The 21,161-nt window shown below is 36.3% G+C and overlaps 1 protein-coding gene across 3 annotated transcripts in view; it reads left to right on the top strand.

Moving 5' to 3' along the window:
- The window catches only part of NEDD4 (NEDD4 E3 ubiquitin protein ligase), a 124,186-nt gene that overhangs the window by 85,997 nt on the left and 17,028 nt on the right, over nucleotides 1-21,161 (top strand). For 2 of the 3 annotated variants that reach the window (XM_054565386.1, XM_054565385.1), the window contains 5 exons: nucleotides 3,344-3,510; nucleotides 6,069-6,186; nucleotides 6,279-6,446; nucleotides 10,228-10,293; nucleotides 20,023-20,142. In XM_054565386.1, the coding sequence (XP_054421361.1) occupies nucleotides 3,344-3,510; nucleotides 6,069-6,186; nucleotides 6,279-6,446; nucleotides 10,228-10,293; nucleotides 20,023-20,142 (639 nt within the window). The other variant, XM_054565387.1, reaches the window with a different exon arrangement.

Genomic DNA, 21,161 nt, shown 5'->3' on the forward strand with positions numbered 1-21,161 from the left:
TACTTAAAATTTTAAAGATATTTATTCGGTCTAAGTTTCTGGCACTTTGGTGCAGAGGATATTTTGCATTATAAAGTACTGTTTGAAATGAAGGCTGTCCGCTGTAAAGAAAGAAAATTCTTTATTTAGTAGCTTTTTAAAAGCTAACAGCACTTTATTATCTAGTAACCTGCTCCAAGTTTTGCCCACGCACCGTATCACAGGCACCTTATTCACAGTTCTGTTTCTGCGGGCAGAGACGCTTCACTTCACTTCGTGGTCTCCTGTCTCAATGTTGAAATTCCCTCAGAATGCACCTTATAATTTCAGTGGATGTAAGCATGTAGGAGTTTATTTATGAAAGACCCTAGGAATTCAAACACATGAATCTGTGCTTATTTATATTCCGTGTAGCTAATGACCAGAAAAGTCTTGCTTTTGACATCTAATTTGTGACTGAATATACACAATTCTACTACTTAAAGAAAACAATTATAATCTTCACAAGAGACTTACTCTAAGGCAGTTGGTATTCTTTAGTAAGATATAGTATGGCTATATAGATAATCATGTAACATTTGGTTTTCGTACCCCTTGCAACTTTAGGGTTAGGTATATTTTACAAAATTAACATGTAGTGTTTGTTGTAGCTCTGAACACTTTCTTTCTGACCTTTGACTCCATTAAATTGTGGGCAGTTGTATCTTAGCTTTGAAGTTAGTAATTAAGTAACATTCATTGATACTTAGAAAATTATTCTGCGAAGAATATTAGTTGATACATGTTTAATAGGGAGGGATATATAAAAATGAGAGCTCTGTCTTTCTAAATAATGTTAAAATGTACAACTGTACTTTTTCAAACTTGAAGCAGGCTTTTTAAAAAAGGTTCTTTTTTAATTTAATTAATTAGTTTTTTCCTCTCTTTGGATTTACTTGGATAACAGAAATTATATAAGCAGACCTTTAAGAGACAAATCTTTAAGAAGAGTTTAAAATTTTCTTGGTACCATATTCCTAGCTGTGAATATTTTTACAGTTCTTTAAAGCAGTAGTGAAGGCCCTTTCATTAATAAATGTTATTAATTTGCCAAAAAATAATGACCAAATTCAACAACAAAAAAATACTTAAGTCTTTTTTTGAGAGTACAATACAAAAATCCACCTCACATGCTTTTGAAATTGAAACTGGAGAAATTAAATTTGGTTTAATTTATACAAGACTAAATTTCAGGTATGTAGATCCAATACTATGATTATTTAAAGGAAAGGAAAGGAGAGAGAGACAAGGAGGGTAAACATAGATGGAGTGAAAAAGTAAGAGGATAGAGGGAAGGAACAGAATGGAGTTTGGGAATTAAAAGTTAACGAGATATTGTTTCCCATTGAAGAGGTAAAAAGGAAAACATAACAAAGAGTAAGAAGGAAAGGGAGTCGGTGCTACTTCCCATCCACCTACCACCCTTTTCCCAGGATAATTCCGTCTTCCTCTCCCTCTACCTCGCACCTTCTGTTCTCCCTCAGGCCATATGTAAGTCCCACCAGAGCTCGCAGTAAGAGATTAACCTTGTAGGAATCCCTGCTGCCAGAAAATACTCCTTTCCTTCCCAGCTCTTCTTCCTGACTCCTTATTTTCAGATCCTGTTTTCAACATAGAAGAATTCTCTTCCATCTTCTAAGCTATCAACTGGTGGACCCACAACAGTCCTTAAGTGTGGGGTCCACAGTGCCTAGGGAAAAGAAACTCTGTATATATTAAGGAAATTATTTTTTGTCTGTTATCATAGTACCAAATGTTGGCCAGTTTGTCATTTTTAAACTTCAGCTTAGTAGTTTTTCCCATGTACAAATGTGAGGGTTTTGTAATCAAATTTATCAATCTTCTCTTTTATGCTCTGGATTTGGTATTATACTCAATGGCTTTCCCACTCTTAGACTATATTTTTTAAAATCTTCCAGGTGTGTTCTAATACATTTTAATTTGACTTTCTAACATTTAAATATTGCACAATCAGTAACTTCCTGGTATAAGGTAGGAGGTAGCACTCTAAATTATTTTTTCCAATTTTCTAGGTAATAGGCCTATTTACCCACACATTTGAAAAGTGTCTTCATCATATACGAAATTCCTGCAATTTTGAGTCTCTTCCTGGGCTTTCTAATCCATCCTGTTGAGCTGTCTTCTTGTGCGTGCTCCGGGGCCACACAGCTTTCATTCTTGTGGTTTTCAGTATGTTGTATCTGGCAGAACTAATCTCCATGTGCTGCTCTTCGTTCATAGAATTTTACTAATTTTTCTTGTGTGTTTGTGTTTCCATTTGAACTTGAGAATTGCCGTGCCTCATTATTTTTAAAAAATCCATAATGTAGTTTAACTGGAATCTTGGCAACTTTATAAATTAACTTGGGTAGAATTGACACCAGTGTGTGATTGAGTCTTCCTAGCCAAGATCATACTAAGTCTTTTTATTCATTCAGGAATTTGTACGTTTTCTTCACTAGTTTATTTATGCTTTCCTAACCATTCTAGTATTTAGTGAACCTTTTACCTGCTGCCTTTTCTGTTTTTACATTTATGGTATCAAAGACTGTCACTAACTCTTGCTACCCTTTCCCATTAATTCCTTACTCTAACTACCTGGCTTAAGACTTTATAATATTTACCCCCTCGATCCTCTCAGGAAATTTCCAGTGCCTTGCAGGCATTTAAAACAAACAAAACAAAACTTTCTTTGACTGCTTTCTGACTTGACCGAAATGCTTTCCCTTGGTCCAAAGGAGAAAGAGAAAAGTCAGACTGGAAAATCATTATAACTTTTCAATCACGAGAGAGTTCACTGTAGCAATTATTTCTAAATCACTTGTACTTCTCTACATTTTGCACCTTCATTTAATAATATTATTTTCTGGTCTCGGAAAGCTACTGATTTACATCCTATAAAAGGTACTTTCTCTGTGGGAAGACAATGCCCAATACGATCCCTGCCCTTCATTCATTTACTTATAATTTAGAAAACAGCCTAAGGCTACCCTAGTTTAAATTATGCTTCTCAGTTTCTCAGTGCTTTCCATTATTGTTTGTTTGGTATTTTCTGTCCTTTTTTTTTCTGTTAGGTATGTTTAAAAAGATTTTTGGAAAATTTAAAAAATTTTCAAGCAAAATTTAAATGTTACCATTTTAAGAATAAGTCTTCATTGTCATGGAAATTCACATTGTGATCTTAAAAGTTGACAGTGTACTTATTCTGTCTTCGTGTAATTTCTGGAACTAGATATGCTAAATTACGTTTTAAATTTCCTCTAGCATAATTTATAAGGGTAAAAAAGTCAAGCGTAAACTTAATTGTTAACATTCTGTTTTTCAGCCTGGCTGGGTTGTTTTGGACCAACCAGATGCTGCTTGCCATTTGCAGCAGCAACAAGAACCTTCTCCTCTACCTCCAGGATGGGAAGAGAGGCAGGATGTTCTTGGAAGGACCTACTATGTAAACCACGAATCTAGAAGAACACAGTGGAAAAGACCAACTCTTCAGTATGTGCCGATGGCTTTCACATATGTAATTGGGATACATTTTGACCACTAAGTTTCTTTTTGAAGTCATGTCTTAAACCGATTCATAATAGCATAGGGATCTATAAACTGTAAGTGCATCAGGATTTTTATGGCCCAGGACTTAAAAATTGCTACCTTAGCTGTTTGTTTTTTAAAATAATTTGATAATATTCAAAATTATTTGAGTCATGAATACCACTCTTCTAATTGCTTCTATTTTAATAAATTGTCAATTTGGTATGTCTTTAATATTATGTAGCCACAAAAGGTACATTTTTCTCTTTAGAATAATTTAGAAAATCTTAGAGATTTGTTGTAGTTTATTACTAAAATATAATAAAATTTAAAGTTCTGTAGTACGCTATTTTAAAAAATATAAATTATTTGTAAAATATAATGGATTCAATAACAAGGGTCTTTTGTTAAACACCCATTTGCCAGTCTGGTCAATGTATACATAATTTTCACCATACACAGATCAAGGACAGAATGACCTTCAAGAATGACCTTCATTCTAATTTACGTTTCCTCCATGACATTTTTCTTTTATCACCAGCCTGTATGTTTGTAAATAAATTCTCCCCTTATTCATATTCATTATCAAATATCTTTCCACTTCTTATTTCTTATAACTTTTTGAAGTCTTTCTTTAGTCTACCACTTTTTGACACAGACTTAAATTTTTTGTTTGTCTATTAACCTTCTAATTTTGGGCTTTCATATTTTACCTCTGATAGCCCAAGCACTTTCATAGGTATTTTCTGTGCTCAAATCCTCCCAAAGCAAATCAGTGACCCACGGCACAGAGGCGCTGACCTCTGCAGAACGACATACAGAATGCAAAACTGAAGACACTCTAAAACGCTGCAAAGTTGTCGTATTGTGTATTCAGCAATAAGGCAAGCCTGACTTGGGCAGAATCACGTTTCTTTCTCTATAGTTGATATCATATTCAGCTAGCCCAAATTAAGTATTTTGGGTGGAAAATCTGTCAAAATTATCTTTTCTCCAACAACAGCACAGTAAGACCTGGTCCTCTGACTATACTGGGTTTATAGGACATTACATAAATTAACAATAACTTTGTTATTAAATATTTGTAAAAAAAAAATCTTGATCTGATGGTCTGGGTATAATAAATGCAAATAGCTAGCATAATACAAATTAAATATTTGTAAAAAAAAATCTTGATCTGATGGTCTGGGTATAATAAATGCAAATAGCTAGCATAATAATTAGCAAATAGCTAATAAATGACTGGGGTCATTTAGGAAAGGTACAAGAAAAAGGCCAACCCCTCAAGCTGGTACCTGCATACCTTCCCTAAACCCAGACGTGCCTTTATCGATATCCTTTTCTCAGACCAGGACCATTAACCAAGTTAATTGTAATGTAGTAACTTTTTTTTTCCTACTTTTACTTTTGTTAGTATTTATTTTATGCTGAGTTTATGCCCAGGCCATAAGCTTTTGTTTCTTCAGTTTCTTCTGGGATATCTTCTCCTCCTGTGCAACTTCCCCTTCTGGTTTAGGAACAGTCTGCCCTTTGTCAGTAAGGATCTTCTCAGTGTGACAGGGAGGGCTCATGTGTGGGTAAATCTGCTCATGTTTTCTGTAAGTTCTATTCCTCATCTTGGGAGTGTTGTTCACCTGGATGTGCTCAATGACCAGATAATCTGCATCTGAACCCTTAAGGTCAGCACCACTCTGCATTTTTAAACAAGTGCAGCAAAACTCAGCACTCTTTTTGCGGTCACCAACCCTGTGTCCAGCCCTGCTGGGACGCCTGCCTACCAACTCCACCATTGTGTCAATGGAACGGGACACACTGCTTCTTTAAAGTGACATCTTTCAGATACTTGGTGGTTCTCAAATATGCATCCCCTTGGTGGCCTGCGCAGTTTTGTGAGTGTTCTTAAAGTGAACATGAAGATTTGAGCCTCTTGATTTGCATGATTTTGTGGGGTTTTCTGGGTCAAGTGAATAATAGCACACCATTTTCAGAAGTCACCTCTGATCAGTTTCAGGAAGAGCTAATGTATTAACTTTTTAATTACAGTGTCTTTCATTTCCCCCTCTACATTTATGCATGGGGAACTCTACCCCTGCCTTAAGATCAGTTTAGAAAATGTTACTATCTGATTCAAGAAGATGTACATGCAACTCTTTTAACTTCTCTTTTATGAACTTTCTAGAGCTACTTCAGGTTTTACTCTTGCAATAACGTGACAAAGTAATATAATAAAATTATTAGTGAAATTCAGATAATTCATTCAACAAATTTTCAGCCACTATCCCAGGCACAGTGATGGACTAAAATATCAAAGTCAGACATACTATATACACACTTCCACAGAAATTTTAACTCCATAAGGTACCAGTGTGCTCACAACTTAATCTACGCATGTTGAGATAGCTTTTGACCAAAAACAATAAATTCTGATCTAATATAAGTAATTTTTAAATGATCACAGAATATGTGACTATCATTTTAACTCTCTTCAGACATGGGCGATAGCTTTCATATTTTTAATACAGGGACAACCTAACAGATGCTGAGGATGGTAACATTCAACTGCAAGCACAACGTGCATTCACCACCAGGCGGCAGATATCCGAGGAAACAGAAAGTGTAGACAACCGAGAGTCTTCCGAGGTAAAAATAATTTCCATTTTTTTCTTACATAAACACAGGCTATATCAATAGATTGAAGTATGTGTGGCTTAAGCTTATTCTGTTCATTTTAGAACTGGGAAATTATAAGAGAAGATGAAGGCATCATGTATAGCAATCAGGTCTTCTCATCACCTCCACCATCGAGTAACTTGGATGTTCAGACTCAGCTGGCAGAAGAACTGAATGCCTTACTTGCTATGTCTGGAAATTCAGCCACTGGCCAGCCAGTATCCAGCTCAGTAAGATGCTCTTAGATTTTGTTGTAGCTTCAGGATTTTATAGCATATATATATTAGTCCATTCAATATCAAACTTGTACATAAAATTTTGTTTTTTCTCAGTTTATTGAGATATAATTGCCATATAACATTATGTTAGTTTAACACATATAGCATAATGATTAGATATATGTATATATTGCAAAATGATCCCCACAGTAAGTTTAGTTAATGTCCATCACCTCAAATATTTACAAAACTTGTTTCTTGTAATGAGAAAAATTTGTCTTAAATGGCATATATGAGGGACTTTGCGACTTTACAGCATGATCATTTTTCAAATATCCCCACTAATGGTATGGAGCAGAGTCCTGGATAATCTAAACGGTCACTGGAGCCCAAATGTCCATTATGTTGATGCGCTTCAGCCAAAGATCACCATAAACACGCCTGTAATTGAACAAGCTGGGTTTATTATTCATTTCAGCAAGGGAGAGCACACACCATCAGTGTCTTGGTAAGAGTATAGTTGTAAAGACATAATGGATTTGGGCTCATATTAAGCAGTTTAGGGGAGGGTGTAAGAAAGCAAGACTTGGCTTGTGTCCTCGTAGTCGGGGTAATTCTGGAATAGGGTATTTCAAATCTTATCAATATCAAGGCTACAGCAATAATTAGTAAAGAAGCAGCAGTAACTCACCTTTGTCAGAATAGGGAGATATTTGGCATTTTTGGCTTGGTAAATGTTCACATTTTATCTCTGTTCAGTCATGATTACAAAGCAGTCTTGATTTTGTCCGTATCCTACCGATGAGTGCCAGGCCAGATCCTGGATGTTAGGGGCTGCTTTTTCTCCTCCTTAATTATTCCACAGATGTTACCAGCACACATATGTGAATAAGAGCTGATGCACTTTGTCTCAACAAGGGGACAGATGACATCTCACTCCAGTAACTGCTATAAAAATTGCTGTCTGTAGGGTCCAGAAGCAAGTATCCCAATATACATGGCCATAATGTGACCTTTATGGCTAACTCTCTAATCTATATTTTCAAGAGAGATCTTTCAGTAAAAGACAAAGATTATTCTCTGAAGATGCTAGGGTCATTTTTAGTTGAAATTCCCCTGCTTTTCATTCAATTAGTAAATATTTATTGAGGGCTGACAATATTCAGGCACAATATGCTACAGTATCATTGGACTATAGCCATACCCATATGTTTAAGTATTGCCTGTGGTTGCTTTCACTCTACATCAACAGAGTTGAGTAGTTATAATAGAGACAAAAGATATTTACTTTCTTGGCCTTAACAGAAGTTTGCATCTGCTTCAGCAAGTTCTTCAAGAAGCTTCAATGTAACCAATGGTCTGTGAATACTTTTATGACTATCCAAGAGCAGATCTGCCCACCTGTTCCCTTGCTCTCCTCTTTTTCCAGCTGTCTATTCTATCTTCCATTCATTTATTTTTATTTTTTATTTTTTTGTCAGAGGAGTGGGAAAGATCAGTCATAGACTTAAAGAATAAGCTATATTGATTTTTTAAAATTACCAGTACTTTTTTTCAATCCTCACCCAAGGACATGCTTACTGATTTTAAAGAGAGGAAAAGAGAAGGGGAGAGAGGGAAAGGGAGGGAGAGAGACAGGGAAAGAAACATCAATGTGAGAGAGAAACATGGTTTAGTTACCCCTCATACACGCTCTGACTAGGGACCGAACTCACATGTCCTGACTAGGAATCGGACCTGCATCCTGTTAGTTTACAGGCTTATGCTCCAACCAGCTGAGCCACACCAGGGAGGGCTAAGTTATATTGACTTATTAATGATAAATCATATAAGATTCTATTCCCTTTTCTCTTGTTATTTTAATTTTAAAAGTAATACATGGCACCTATACAATGAAATACTCTGCAGCCATTGAAAAGAATAAGGTGGCTTTGAATCTATATGTTGTATGGAACAGCCCCTAAGAGATGTTGGTGAAAACCAGCAAGGTATAGAACAGTGTGTTTGATGTCCTGTTTATGTTTTGTAAATTATTTAAATGATACTGAATAAATATGTGTATGAGGTTTCTTGAAGACTAAACAGGAAACTGGTAACATAGCTGATCTCTGAAGAGAAGAACAGGGTGCAGAACAGATATCTTTGGTTCCTTTTGAATTTCATAGTGTATGCATGTATTACTTATTCAAAAACATAATTTATTCTTTTAAAAAGGTTGTATGGCCATGGTTAACAAAACCGTATTGAGATGTATAAAATAAAAATTAAATCTTCCATCTTACCTTTAACACATGCTTCCTTAATTGCTGTTGATGGTTTGGCATATATTGTCCTGAACATTTTCTTTTTTTTTAAAGACTTTATTTATTTATTTTCAGAAAGAGATGAAGGGAGAGAGAAAGGGACAAACATCAATGTGTGAAAGAAGCATCTGTTGGTTTCTTCTCCCACGCTCCCCAGCTAGGGACCTGGCCTGCAACCCAGACCTGTGCCCTGACAGGAAATAAAGTCGGTGACCTTTCAGTTCACAGGCTGGCACTCGATTCATGGAGCAACACCAGCCAGGGCTTTCCTGAACATTTTTTATATATTTATAAACATATATGAGCACACATAGATTTCTTTGTAATTTTTTTAACGAGATCATCTCATACACACCTTTTTTGTAACTCACTTCTTTCGCTTGCTATATCATAGCCATTGGACCATTTCAGTAAATATAGAGTTACTCCTTTTAAAAACCATTAACAAAAAGAAATCATCAAACTCTAGCATATTTCAGTGTGCAAATAAACCTTAAGATATTGCACCATCTCCTACTGAGGGACATTAGATTGTCTCTAGTTCTTTATTATTCTTAACAATACTACAATGGATATTTTGAGTTAATTGATACGTGTATTGTAAATTTTGATGTCGCTATCTAAAACTGAAATGTTTTAGATAGGGACAACAGCATGTGTATAAAAATACAAGGATAGAGAGTATATAAGATTTTTGGGAAACAAGGAATCTGAAACATCCAGAGGTTAGGTCATGGGCGAGATGTGTGGGAGCCATCAGGATGAACCAGATCAGGAAGCTCACTAAGCATTGTATTCTGGGCCGTAGATTTCATGCCAGTGATGGTATGAAGTCACTGAAGGGCTCTGAGAATGATGTGACTGGCTCACACTATAGAACATTCTCTGGCTGCAACATGCGGTATGAGAGTAAATTCAAAGAAATCAGACTTGGACCCAGGAAATCTATTAGGATGTTGCTGCAGTAATCATCAAGGTGACAAATGATGAAAACTTAAAACTGTAAAACAACAAATTTGAACTAAAATGGAAAGGGAATATATTTGAGAGCCAATAAAGAAATAGAATGAATGGGATCTGGTGACTGAACTGGCTGGAAGGGACATAGAAGGAGAAGTTCAGTGTCTGACTGACACCTGACTTGGGCAGCTCCTGGACAAGGTTCAAGTCGGTGTGAACAGGGAAAAACCAAATCCAGCGTGGGGCACATCGAGGGGGTATCTATTAAACATTTGAGAGATGTCTAGGCTGTCTAGGAGGCAGCCTAGAATTGGGGTATGCAGGAGGCAGTCTAGAATGATCTGGAAGCTGGGAGGCATCAGCATATGCATGTGCTGGTGCTGAAAGCACTGAGTGCTTTTACTTAGTCTCTATGGTTGCTTCCTCACCAGCATCCTTTCTTCTGCTACCTCATACCAACCCCCACTATGTTATCTGCTTCTCAGAGACAAATCCAAGACCTAACAATATTATCGTTCTTTTTTGATAAGAATCATTCCAGCAGAAGAGGCAGCTTACAAGCCTATACTTTTGAGGAACAGCCTACACTTCCTGTGGTGAGTTTTACTTTTTCCCCTCAATCATCAATAAAAATATAAAACTCAGCAATTTTTTTTTTTATTTTTAACAATGAGTATTACCTTTGACTGCCTAGCAGAGTAGTGATCCAGCACAGGATCTAGGCTGTGGGATATGAGGTGCAGGGGAGGGGAAATTGAGTAGGTAGTTTTTTAAAAAACAAAACCAATTGAACTGTCTCCCCCATAGTAAGAAAGCCCATCTCTGAGCGTTGGCGACTGTGGGTGATATCCGAGCCTCTCAGTTGAAGGGCTGTCCTGGCTGGAGGTTGTCTGCTGCAGGGAGCATGCAATTCAGGATTACAGTGTCCAGCAGCCTTGACTCTATACACAGCCTGTGGCATATAGCAGCCATTTCTGCCCCGCACATGAAGTGTCACGTCAGGGTTCAGTCACTCAGTCACGTGTGCACTCAGCCCGGCTGGAGTTTATTAGGACCGCCCCCCTCCCTTTTCATTCTCACATCCATCAGTTGGCCAAGACTTCAACCTTTTTTTTTTTTTTTTGGCATAATTATTTTTATTTTTTTTTTCAGTCCCTTACATAACCCTCCCTACAACAGTCTGTTGGACAACACACTGTTGTCCATGTCCATGAGTCCTTATTCCTTTTTGCTCATTCCTTTCACCCCCTACCCTTCCCACCTTCTTAGCTCTCATCCTGCTCTCTATCTATGACTCTGGCTCTATCTTGCTTGTTAGTGCAGTTTGTTCATTAGATTCCACTTATGAGTGAAATCATATGGTATTTGTCTTTCTCTGCCTGGCTTATTTCACTTAGCTTCATGTTCTCCAGGACCATCTGTACTGTCACAAAGGGTAAAACTTTCTTCTTTTTTACAGCTGAGTACAACCTTAACAACTCTATGCCTGGACGGTTGACTCTCTTTTGCTCTCCCAGCCTCCATCCTCTTCCTGACACAGCTCTCATTACTCTGAGTTTACCTGCCCCTTACTGGGCCCTGCTTGTTTTTTTATTTTATTTTATTATTTTATTTTATTTTATTTTACTTTATTTTATTTCATTTCATTCCATTCCATTCCTTTTTATTTTATTTTCATTTTTATTTATTATCCCTACCAGAGGACATGTGTATTGATTTGGGAGGAAGGGGAGAGAAACATTGACATGAGAAGGAAACATCAGTCAGTTGCCTCATATGCACCCCCACCAGGGACCAAACAAGCACCTAGGTATGTGCCCTGACCAGGAATTGAACCCACAACCTTCTGGTGTACAGAATGACACTCCAACCAACCGAACCACCTGGCCAGGGCATGGGCCCCACTTTTTTTTTTTTAAAAACCAAGTGTAAACTCGCAGGCTCCCTGCCCCTTTGGCCTACCCTTCTCTTCATTCGCCCACAGACGCCTCCTGCTGCCGTCCTTCCTGTCTGTGCTCATTCTCCCAGACAGGCTGTTCTCATGTCCTAACTTCTCCCCCTTGTCCAGGTCTGCATGCATTCCATTTCCCCACTTGGAATGGCCTCCTCACTTTTTTTCCACCAACCATGTGTGATTTTGAATGGCAGTCTATATATTAATTTTGAAAAATGGGATTGTTTTCACTTTTATGGACGTTCCAGCAAAGGAATGCAGAGGCTCAAAATTCCTCAACCCAAGAGTGACTCATTGGTCTAAAAAGGTGCCCTGCACTGAGAGAGAGACAGATCCTGTGCTGAGGAAGGAGGGCAGCACCTGCCTGTGCAATTGGCCCTGTCAGTATTGACCATCAGCAAGAGGCAGATGCCACCAAAAGGCTGCCCTCACCAGCCCTATTCTCACGTGTTGCCACTTGTCTGGCCTCCTGCACTAGACTGGAGCCTGCTTAGGGAGAAGGTCATAGTATATTTCCCACTGTCCTTTGTTACGTCCTCCAGACCATGAAAATGTTGAATGCCTGACTGACAGGCATTCATTCAAGAAACAATTTTAAGTGTACCACATAAGCAGTGGAATCTAGAGATGATTTCTGTTTTATGTACTGGAACAGCTATTCCCCTGCCTTTTTTGTCTCCATACATTGATGAGGGTGTTTTCTTTTTAACAGCTTTCTTGGGGTATAATACATATCATAATTTATATATCATAAAGTATACCCATTTTTAAGTACAAATAAATGAGTTTTACTAAATGTATACAGTTGTGCAAACATCACCACAATCAAGGTTAAGAATCTTTCCATCACTCCAAAATAGCTCCCTCAATTTCAACACCTACTTTCAGCCGCAGGTAACCATGCACCTGTTTTTTGTTGCTACAGTTTTGCCTTTTCTAGAAATTTCATACAAGTGGAATCATATAATATATAGTCTTTCGTGTCTGGCCTCTTTCATTTAATATGACACGTTTGAGATTTATCCATGTTGTTGCATGCCTCAGTAGTTCTTGATATTCCTATGTGTAGATAATATGTACCACACTTCATTTATCTACTCACCAGCTGTTGGACATTTGTAAAGCTGAGCAACTTTGAATTCCATTTCTTTATAGACTAACACCTCATCATAAATGTCAGCAATGTATCTAGGGGACCACATATCTAGTGAACGGACTAGTGGTGATAGTTTTTATGTATAAGACACATCAGCGAAGTAGGCCAAGCCTTGAAGACTCTAGTTGGTTCTAAAGACAAAAGGAAGGCCAGACCTGGATTATGTTAAGTAAACCTGGAAATAACCAGACCTCTTTGTTTATTATTATGAACAATAATAAACAGCATGTCCCCAGCTCTTACAGAAAGAAGGCAGGAGTAACTTTGACTTGGCACATGTAAGTGATAATATCTGTAGTCAGACTACCTGGGTTCAAATCTCAGCTCCATAGTACCAATGTACCTGTCAAGGAGTTACTTCAGTTGGGCCAATAATACAAATTATCTCAATAAGAGTTATGTTGAGGTTAATGACATGATCTATGTTGAAGCACTTAATACATTATTACTGTCATGTTTTTTTGAGGAAAATAGATTTTATTAGCTAAAATTGTGTTTAGCAATATCTCTCTAATCCTCCTATCCTTATTAGTCTGTAGTGTTTTTTCATGTGATGGCTTTGTTGGCTTTTAACATCTGTAGCAATTCATGTGAAGTCACTTCTCTCATTTGTTATATTTGTTATTGTTTTTTCTCCTGTCATTTTTTCCTGATCAATCTGGCCAGAAGAGAAATGATTGTATTGATTGCAAAAAAAAAAAAAAACAACAAAAAAACAAAAACAAAACCAGATTGGTTTCATTTTTTCTGTTATTTTTCTATTTTATTGTTCTTACTCTGATCTTATTTTCTTTTTTATGCTTAATCTGCATTTAATTTGCTCTCCCCCTTCTTGTTTCTTAAAGCCAAAGCTGAAGTCATTGTGTGAGACTGTTCTTTATTTTTTACAGGCATTTAGTGCTGTAAGTTTCCCTCTAAGGACTGCTTTAGTGACATCCCATGAATTCTTTTCTTTTTTTTTAACTTCTAATGTTTTTTTTTTTAATATTTTTAAGATATTTATTTATTTATTTTTAGAGAGGGGAAGGGAGGGAGAAAGAAGCAAGAAACATCAATGTGTGGTTGTCTCTCATGTGCCCCCTACGGGGACCTGACCTGGAACCCAGGCATGTGACCTGACAGGGAATTGAACCAGTGATTCTTTGGTTCACAGGCCAGCATGCAATCCACTGAGCCACACCAGCCAGGGCGAATTCTAATGTCTTTTTATTTTTATTCAATTCAAAGTACTTTCTAATTTCCCTCTTAATTTCTTCTTTTATACATGGGCTATTTAGTGTATGGTATTTGGTTTTCAAATATTTCAAAAGACTGTCTAGACATCTTTCTGTTATTTATTCCCAACTTAATTCCATTTTAGCGCAGAACATACTTTGTATGGTTTATATCCTTTTAAATATATTAATTTGTTTTATGATTCATTTGGGTCAATTGGTCAGGTAGATAAGTTATGTTTTCAACTTTTCTACATGCTTACTGATTTTCTGTTCACTTGTTCTACCAACCACAATAAAAGGGTTTTTGAAAGTTTTTACTATACCCATGGATTTTTATATTTCTCCTTGCAATTTCATGAGCTTTTTGATTTATGTATTTTGAAGCTCTGTTATTAGGTGCATATACACTTAGGATTGTTATGTCTTTCTGATGACATGACCCTTTATCACTATAAAAGAGCCCTCTGTACCTTTGGTAATTTTCTTTACTCAAATCTAATTTAATACTAATATAGCCATTCCAATTAACTTTTTCAAATTTTATTTTTCAATTACAGTTGACCTTCAGTATTATTTCATATTCGATTCAGATATAAAGGATAGTGGATATAAAGGATATAAACAGTCATATAATTTACAAAGTGATTCCCCCAGTATTTCAAGTACCGACTTGGCACTATACTTTGTCATTACAGTATAATATTGACTATATTCTCTATGCTGTACTTTACATTCCATGACTATTTTATAACTACCAGTTTGTACTTCTTAATCCCTTCACCTTTTTCACCAGTCCCCCAAATCCCCTCCTCTCTGGCAGTTTGTTTTGTGTATCTATGAGTCTTTTTCTATTTTATTTGTTCATTTATTTTGTTCTTTAGATTCCACATATAAGTGAAATCATAGGAAATTTGTCTTTCTCTGTCTAGCTTATTTCACTTAGCTAGTTGCAAATGTTAAGATTTCATTCTTTTTTATGGCCCAGTAATATTTCACTGTATGTATGTACCACCTTGCTTTGTCTAATTGTCTATTGATGGTTCTTGGGTTGCTTCCATATCTTGGCTATTGTAAATATGCTGCAATGAACATAGGAGTTTCTTTTTGAATTAGTGCTTAGGGTTTCTTTGGATATATATACTCATAAGTAGAGTTGCTAGGTCATATGGTATTTTTATCTGTAATTTTTTTGAGGAAACTCCATACTCTTTTCCAGAGCGGCTGCAGCAGTTTGCATTTCCACCAACAGAGTTCTTTTTCTGCGTATCCTCGCCAATGCTCATTTGTTGATTTATTGATGATAGCCGTTCTGGCCCATGTAAGATGACATCTCATTGTGGTTTTAATTTGCATTTCTCTGATGATTAGTGACATTGAGAATCTTTCCATATGTCTGTTGGTCATCTGTATGTCTTATTTGGAGAAGTGTCTTTTCAGGTGCTCTGATCAATTTTTTTTTTCCTGGATTTTAGTTATTTAGTTTTAGAGAGAGGGGAAGGGAGAAAGAAAGAGAGGGAGAGAAACATCAATGTGTGGTTGCCTTTCACCCGTCCCTTACTGCGGACCTGGTCTGCAACCCAGGCATGTGCCCTAAATGGAAATCGAACCAGCAACCCTTTGGTTTTCAGGCCAGCACTTAATACAGCCAGGGTTCTGACCAGTTTTTTATTGTATTGTTTTTTGTGGGGGAGATCTTGAGCTGTATGACTTCTTTATACATTTTGGATAATAACCCTTTATAAGATGTATCATTAGTCTAAATCTTCTCCCATTCAGTAGGCTGCCTTTTCATTTCATTGATGGTTTCTTTGCTGTTCAAAAACGTTTTAGTTTGAAGTAGCCCCATTTGTTTATTTTTTCTTTTGTTTCCCTCGCCCAAGGAGATATATCAGAAAAATTATTGCTATGACAAATGTTAGGGATTTTACAGCCTATGTTTTCTCTTTTTCTAAGCTTTTATTTATTTATTTTTAGAGAGAGGGGAAGGGAGGGAGAGAGAGAAGGAGAGAAACATCGATCTGTTGCCTCTTGTATGTGCCCCAGCCAGGGACTGAGCCAACAACCCAGGCATATGTCCTGACCTGGAATTGAACCAGTGACCTTCCATTTTGTGGGATGACACCCAACCAACTGAACCATACTAGTCAGTGCTGCCTATGTTTTCTTTTAGGATTTTTGTGTTTTCGAGACATTTAAGTCTTTAATCTATTTTGAGTTTATTTTTGTGTATGGCGTAAGGAGGTGATCTAGTTTCATTCTTGCATGTGTCTGTCCAATTTTCCCAGAACCATTTATTGAATAGACTGTCTTTACCCCATTGTATGTTCTTGCCTCCTTTGTCAAACATCAATTGTCCATAAAGGTGTAGGCTTATTTCTGGGTTTTCTATTCTATTCTATTGATCTATATGCCTGTTTTTAAGCCAATACCATGCTGTTTTGATTATGAGGGACTTGCAGTATAGTTTGTTATCAGATAACATGATATCTCCAAGTTTGTTCTTTTTCAATATTTCTGAGGCTACTTGGAATCTTTTGTGGCACCATATAAGTTTTTAGAACATTTGTTCTAGTTATGTGAGATATACCATTGGTATTTTAACAAGAATTGAGGTAAATCTATAGATTGTTTTGGGTAGCATGGGCATGTTAAGGATTTTAATTCTTCCTATCCAGGAATATGATATATGCTTCCACTTATTTGTATCTTTTTCAATTTCTTTCTTCAATGTCTCATCATTTTCTGATAATAAGTCTTTAACATCCTCAGTTAAATTTATTCCTAGGTATTTTATTTTACTTTTTGGTGCTATAGTATATAGGATTATTGCTTAGTTTCCTTTCTGATTATTCACTATTGATATGTAAAAATGCAACCAATTTCTGGTATTTATTTTGTATCCTGCTACTTTACTGAATTCATTGATCAGTTCTAATAGTTTTTTGGTGGAGTCAATAGAGTTCTCTCTGTACAGTATCATGTCATCTGCAAATAGTGACAGTTTTACTTCTTTCTTTCCAATTTGGATGCCTTTTATTTCTTCTTTTTGTCTGATTGCTGTGGCTTGGACTTCCAGTACTAGAATAAGAGAGGCGAAAGCAGACATCCGTCTTGTTCATGATCTTAAGAGGAACACTTGTAGTTTTTGCCCATTGAGTATGATGTTAGCTCTGAATTTGTCATATATGGCCTTTATTACATTGAAGTATGTTCCTTTTCCACTTTGCTGAGAGATTTTATCATAAATGGGTGCTGGATTTTATTGCGCTTTTAATGCATCTATTGTTATAACCAAGTGGCCTTATCCTTCATTTGTTTATGTGATGTATCACATTTATTGATTCGTGGATATTGTATCAACCTTGTGTCCCTGGAATAAATCCCACTTGATCAAGGTGTTTGATCTTTTTAATGTATTGGTGGATCCAGTTTGCTAATATTTTATTGAGGATTTTAACATCTATGTTTATCGGGGATATTGGTCTGTAATTTCCTTTCTTTGTAGTTTCTTTATCTGGTTTTAGAATTAGGATAATGCTGGACTTTTCAAATAAGGTTGGAAGTCTTCCTTTCTCTTGAATTTTTTGGAACACTTTAAGAAGGATAGGCGCTAATTCTTCTTCAAATGTTTGGTGAAGTCATCCAGACCAGAACTTTTATTTGTTGGGAGTTTATTGAGTATTGCTTCAGTTTCATTTGTTGTAATCAGTCTATTCACATTTTCTGATTCTTCCTAATTTAGTTTTGAAAGATTTTTATATTTCTAGGAATTTCTCCATTTCATTCAGATTGTCTGATTTATTGGCATATAGTTGTTCCTAGTGTTTTCTTACACTCCTTTGTATTTCTTTGGTGTCAGTTGTTACTTCTCCTCTTTCATTTGTGATTTTATTTATTTGGTCTTCTCTCTTTTTTTCTTGATGAACATGGTTTAAGGTTTGTCAATATTGTTAATCTTTTCAAAGAACCAGCTCTTGGTTTCATTGATATTTTGTATTGCTTTTTACACTCTATTTTGTTTATTTCTGCATTGATATTTATGATTTCCTTTCTTCTACTTACTTTGGGCTTCCTTTGTTTTCCTAGTTCCTTTAAGTGTAAAGTGAGATTGTTTAATTGAGGTTTTTCTTGTTTCTTCAGGTAGATAGGCCTGTAATGCTTTTCATTTCCCTCTTAGCACTGCTTTCACTGTGTCCCATAGGTTTTGGGTTGTTTTGTTCTCATTGTCATTTGTTTCAAGGTATCTTTTGATTTCTTCCTCGATCTTATTGTTAACCCATTCGTTGTTTAGTAACATTTTATTTAGCTTCCATGTCTTTGTGTGCTTTTCGGTTTTTTTGTTGTGATTAATTTCTAGTTTCATACCATTATGGTCAGAGAAGGTGCTTTATATGATTTCAGTCTTCTTAAATTTGAGATTTCTTTTTCTTAACATGTGATCTATCCTCGAAAATATTCTATGTGCGCTTGAAAAGAATGTATATTCTATTGCTTTGGGGTGAAATGTTCTTAAATATCAATCAACTCCATTTAAGGCCACAGCGTTCTTGTTGATCTTCTCTCTGGAAGATCTACCCATTGATGTCAATGGCGTGTTAAGTCACCAACTATGATCGTCTTACTGTCGATTTCTCTCTTTATGTCCATCAGTATTTGTTTTATATATGTAGGTGCTCCTATGTTGGGCGCATAAATGTTTACAAGGGTTATATTCTCTTGTTGTATCAGTCCCTTTATCATTATGTAATGTCCTCCTTTGTCTCTTAATATGGCCTTTGTTTAAATTCTATTTTACCCGACGTAAGTATTGTTGCCCCAACTTTTCTTGTTTCCATTTGCATGAAATATCTTTTTACATGCCTTTATATTCAGTCTGTGTGTGTGTCATTCTATCTGAAGTGAATCTCTTGTAGACAGCATATATGAGGTCTGTCCGGAAAGTATCCAGCCATGTGCTATGCCAAATGAACATTTATTGAAGAAGATACCAGATACAAGAAACATTGTACATAGGACAATGATGCCTCAGTCCCCTTCAAAGTAGGCACCTGGGGACCTTACACAGCTCTCCCAGTCACCTTCAGCTGCTTCATCGTATTTTCTTGAATCTCATCCATGGTCTAAAATCTCTTCCCTTTCAAAGGTGATTTTAGTTTTGGGAAAAGCCAGAAGATGCAGGGCACCAAATCTGGACTGTTAGGGGGCTGAGTCACCTGGGTGATTTCATGCTTCTCCAAAAATTCTGCATGACACATGATGCATGAGTGGGCACATTGTCATGATAAAGCTGCCTGTCACCATTTGCCATAGCTGCAGCCTTCTAAATCATCCGAATAGTTTCTGTGGAGGAATGTTCAAGCATAACACAAAATCTGATGCAGATCCATTGCTGTACTCATTCAGTCATTTTGAATGGGACAGCCACGCAGCACACATGCTCACTCAATGGCGTCTACCACCCCCACTGACTAGTACAGTGAAGTCATCATTGTTCATGCATGCACATTCCAGTCCACTCTTCTTGGCTGCCAGGTTACATCGACGTTGTGCAAACCGTTCTCAGTATATTAACAATGGCTAAACTTTTTCCAGATAGGTCTCATATATAGGTCTTTTTTTTCTTAGTCATTCAGCTACTATGTGTCTTTTTCTTTTGGAGCATTTAATCAATTTAAATTTAAAGTGATTATTGGTATTGGTAAGTGGTTGATTGTTCAATAATTTAGTTGCAGTTTTGAAGTGGTCATGAGAGGAGGTGAATGCAGCGTCCATCTTGGACCAGATTTTCTACTGGCATGTTTTCTTAAGTGTTATCACCCTCAGAATTATTGTCTACTGCTTTGTTTAAGTGAACTGCTACATACTTTATTTTATACACTTCAAAATATGATTAAAAATGTGTTTCATTTTAAAGAGTGGTAACAGTAACAAAGGAATATGGTCTCTTTAAAAGAATTTTTCTTAGTAATATTTAATTCTGCCATTTTTCTTCCCTTAGCTTTTGCCTACTTCATCTGGATTACCACCAGGTTGGGAAGAAAAACAAGATGAAAGAGGAAGGCTGTATTATGTAGATCACAATTCCAGAACCACTACTTGGACAAAGCCCACTGTACAGGTACCCTGAAATCTATTAACTTGTTTCCTTACATAATTGGAAACATCATATTTCTATGGAAGCCATCATATCTCTGTGTGGTATATACTGGATGCTTCTAGCATGTTCTAATTCTTTTCTGACATTGGTGCTAAGTGTCTGCAATTTCTTTTGGATCTCTTTTATGCATGAATTACCATTTGACATTAGGTAAAACAAGTCCAGTTGGGAATAAGAGGATAAAGCAAGTGACCTAGCCATTGGCTAATTTTGTAATTCGAATGGTTTAAGACCATTATTTAGCTGAAAGATAGTCTTAGTGATTTGTATCTGTTAAGTTTGTGTTGATGACATTTTATCCTTGACAACAATGAGTGCAGTTGCAATATTTCCTTGTAAGTGCTTAGGAAAATATTTATTTTATCTTATAATTTCTCCTATTGAGAAATGTTTTAACATTGAAAAGTATAGAAAATAATACGGCAAATACCCATTTTCTTTACCCCCAGAATTTATCACCATTAACAAATTACCTTATTCATTTCTAGACATTTTATTTTTAAAAATAAAATTTTACAGATAAAACCCTTTAGCCAAACACTTGGTCCTACTCCCCAGAGGGAACCACTTTCTTGAATTTGTTGGGTATTCTTCTAACCTATTTTATATATTTACAAAGAGAGCTAAACAATGCAAAATATTGTTTATGTCTGTGTGTTTGAAATTTTGCAAAGATGTGTTGTATAATTCTAAATAGTTTTTGCTCAACATTGTTTTAAAAACCTATCTATGTTGTTTTATATATAGATCCAGTGTACTTCTTTTAACTGCTGTCTAATATTTCATCAAATGACTATATTACCTTTCAGTTATCCATTTCTATAGTGGATATTTGCCATTCATTTAGTCTGTACAGCATATGAGCCCACTTCTATGTGGGGAGAATTCCCCACTCTATGAGTGTTTGGGGGTGAGCAAAGATAACCTTCTCCAACTGGCACTGTGGCTTCTCTTGCAACTAGGGCACAGGCCTACTGACC

This window comes from Pteronotus mesoamericanus, unplaced genomic scaffold, assembly GCF_021234165.1.
Source record: "Pteronotus mesoamericanus isolate MK-2021 breed Mesoamerican mustached bat unplaced genomic scaffold, CSHL_Meso_final contig_164, whole genome shotgun sequence".
Classification (NCBI taxonomy): domain Eukaryota; kingdom Metazoa; phylum Chordata; class Mammalia; order Chiroptera; family Mormoopidae; genus Pteronotus; species Pteronotus mesoamericanus.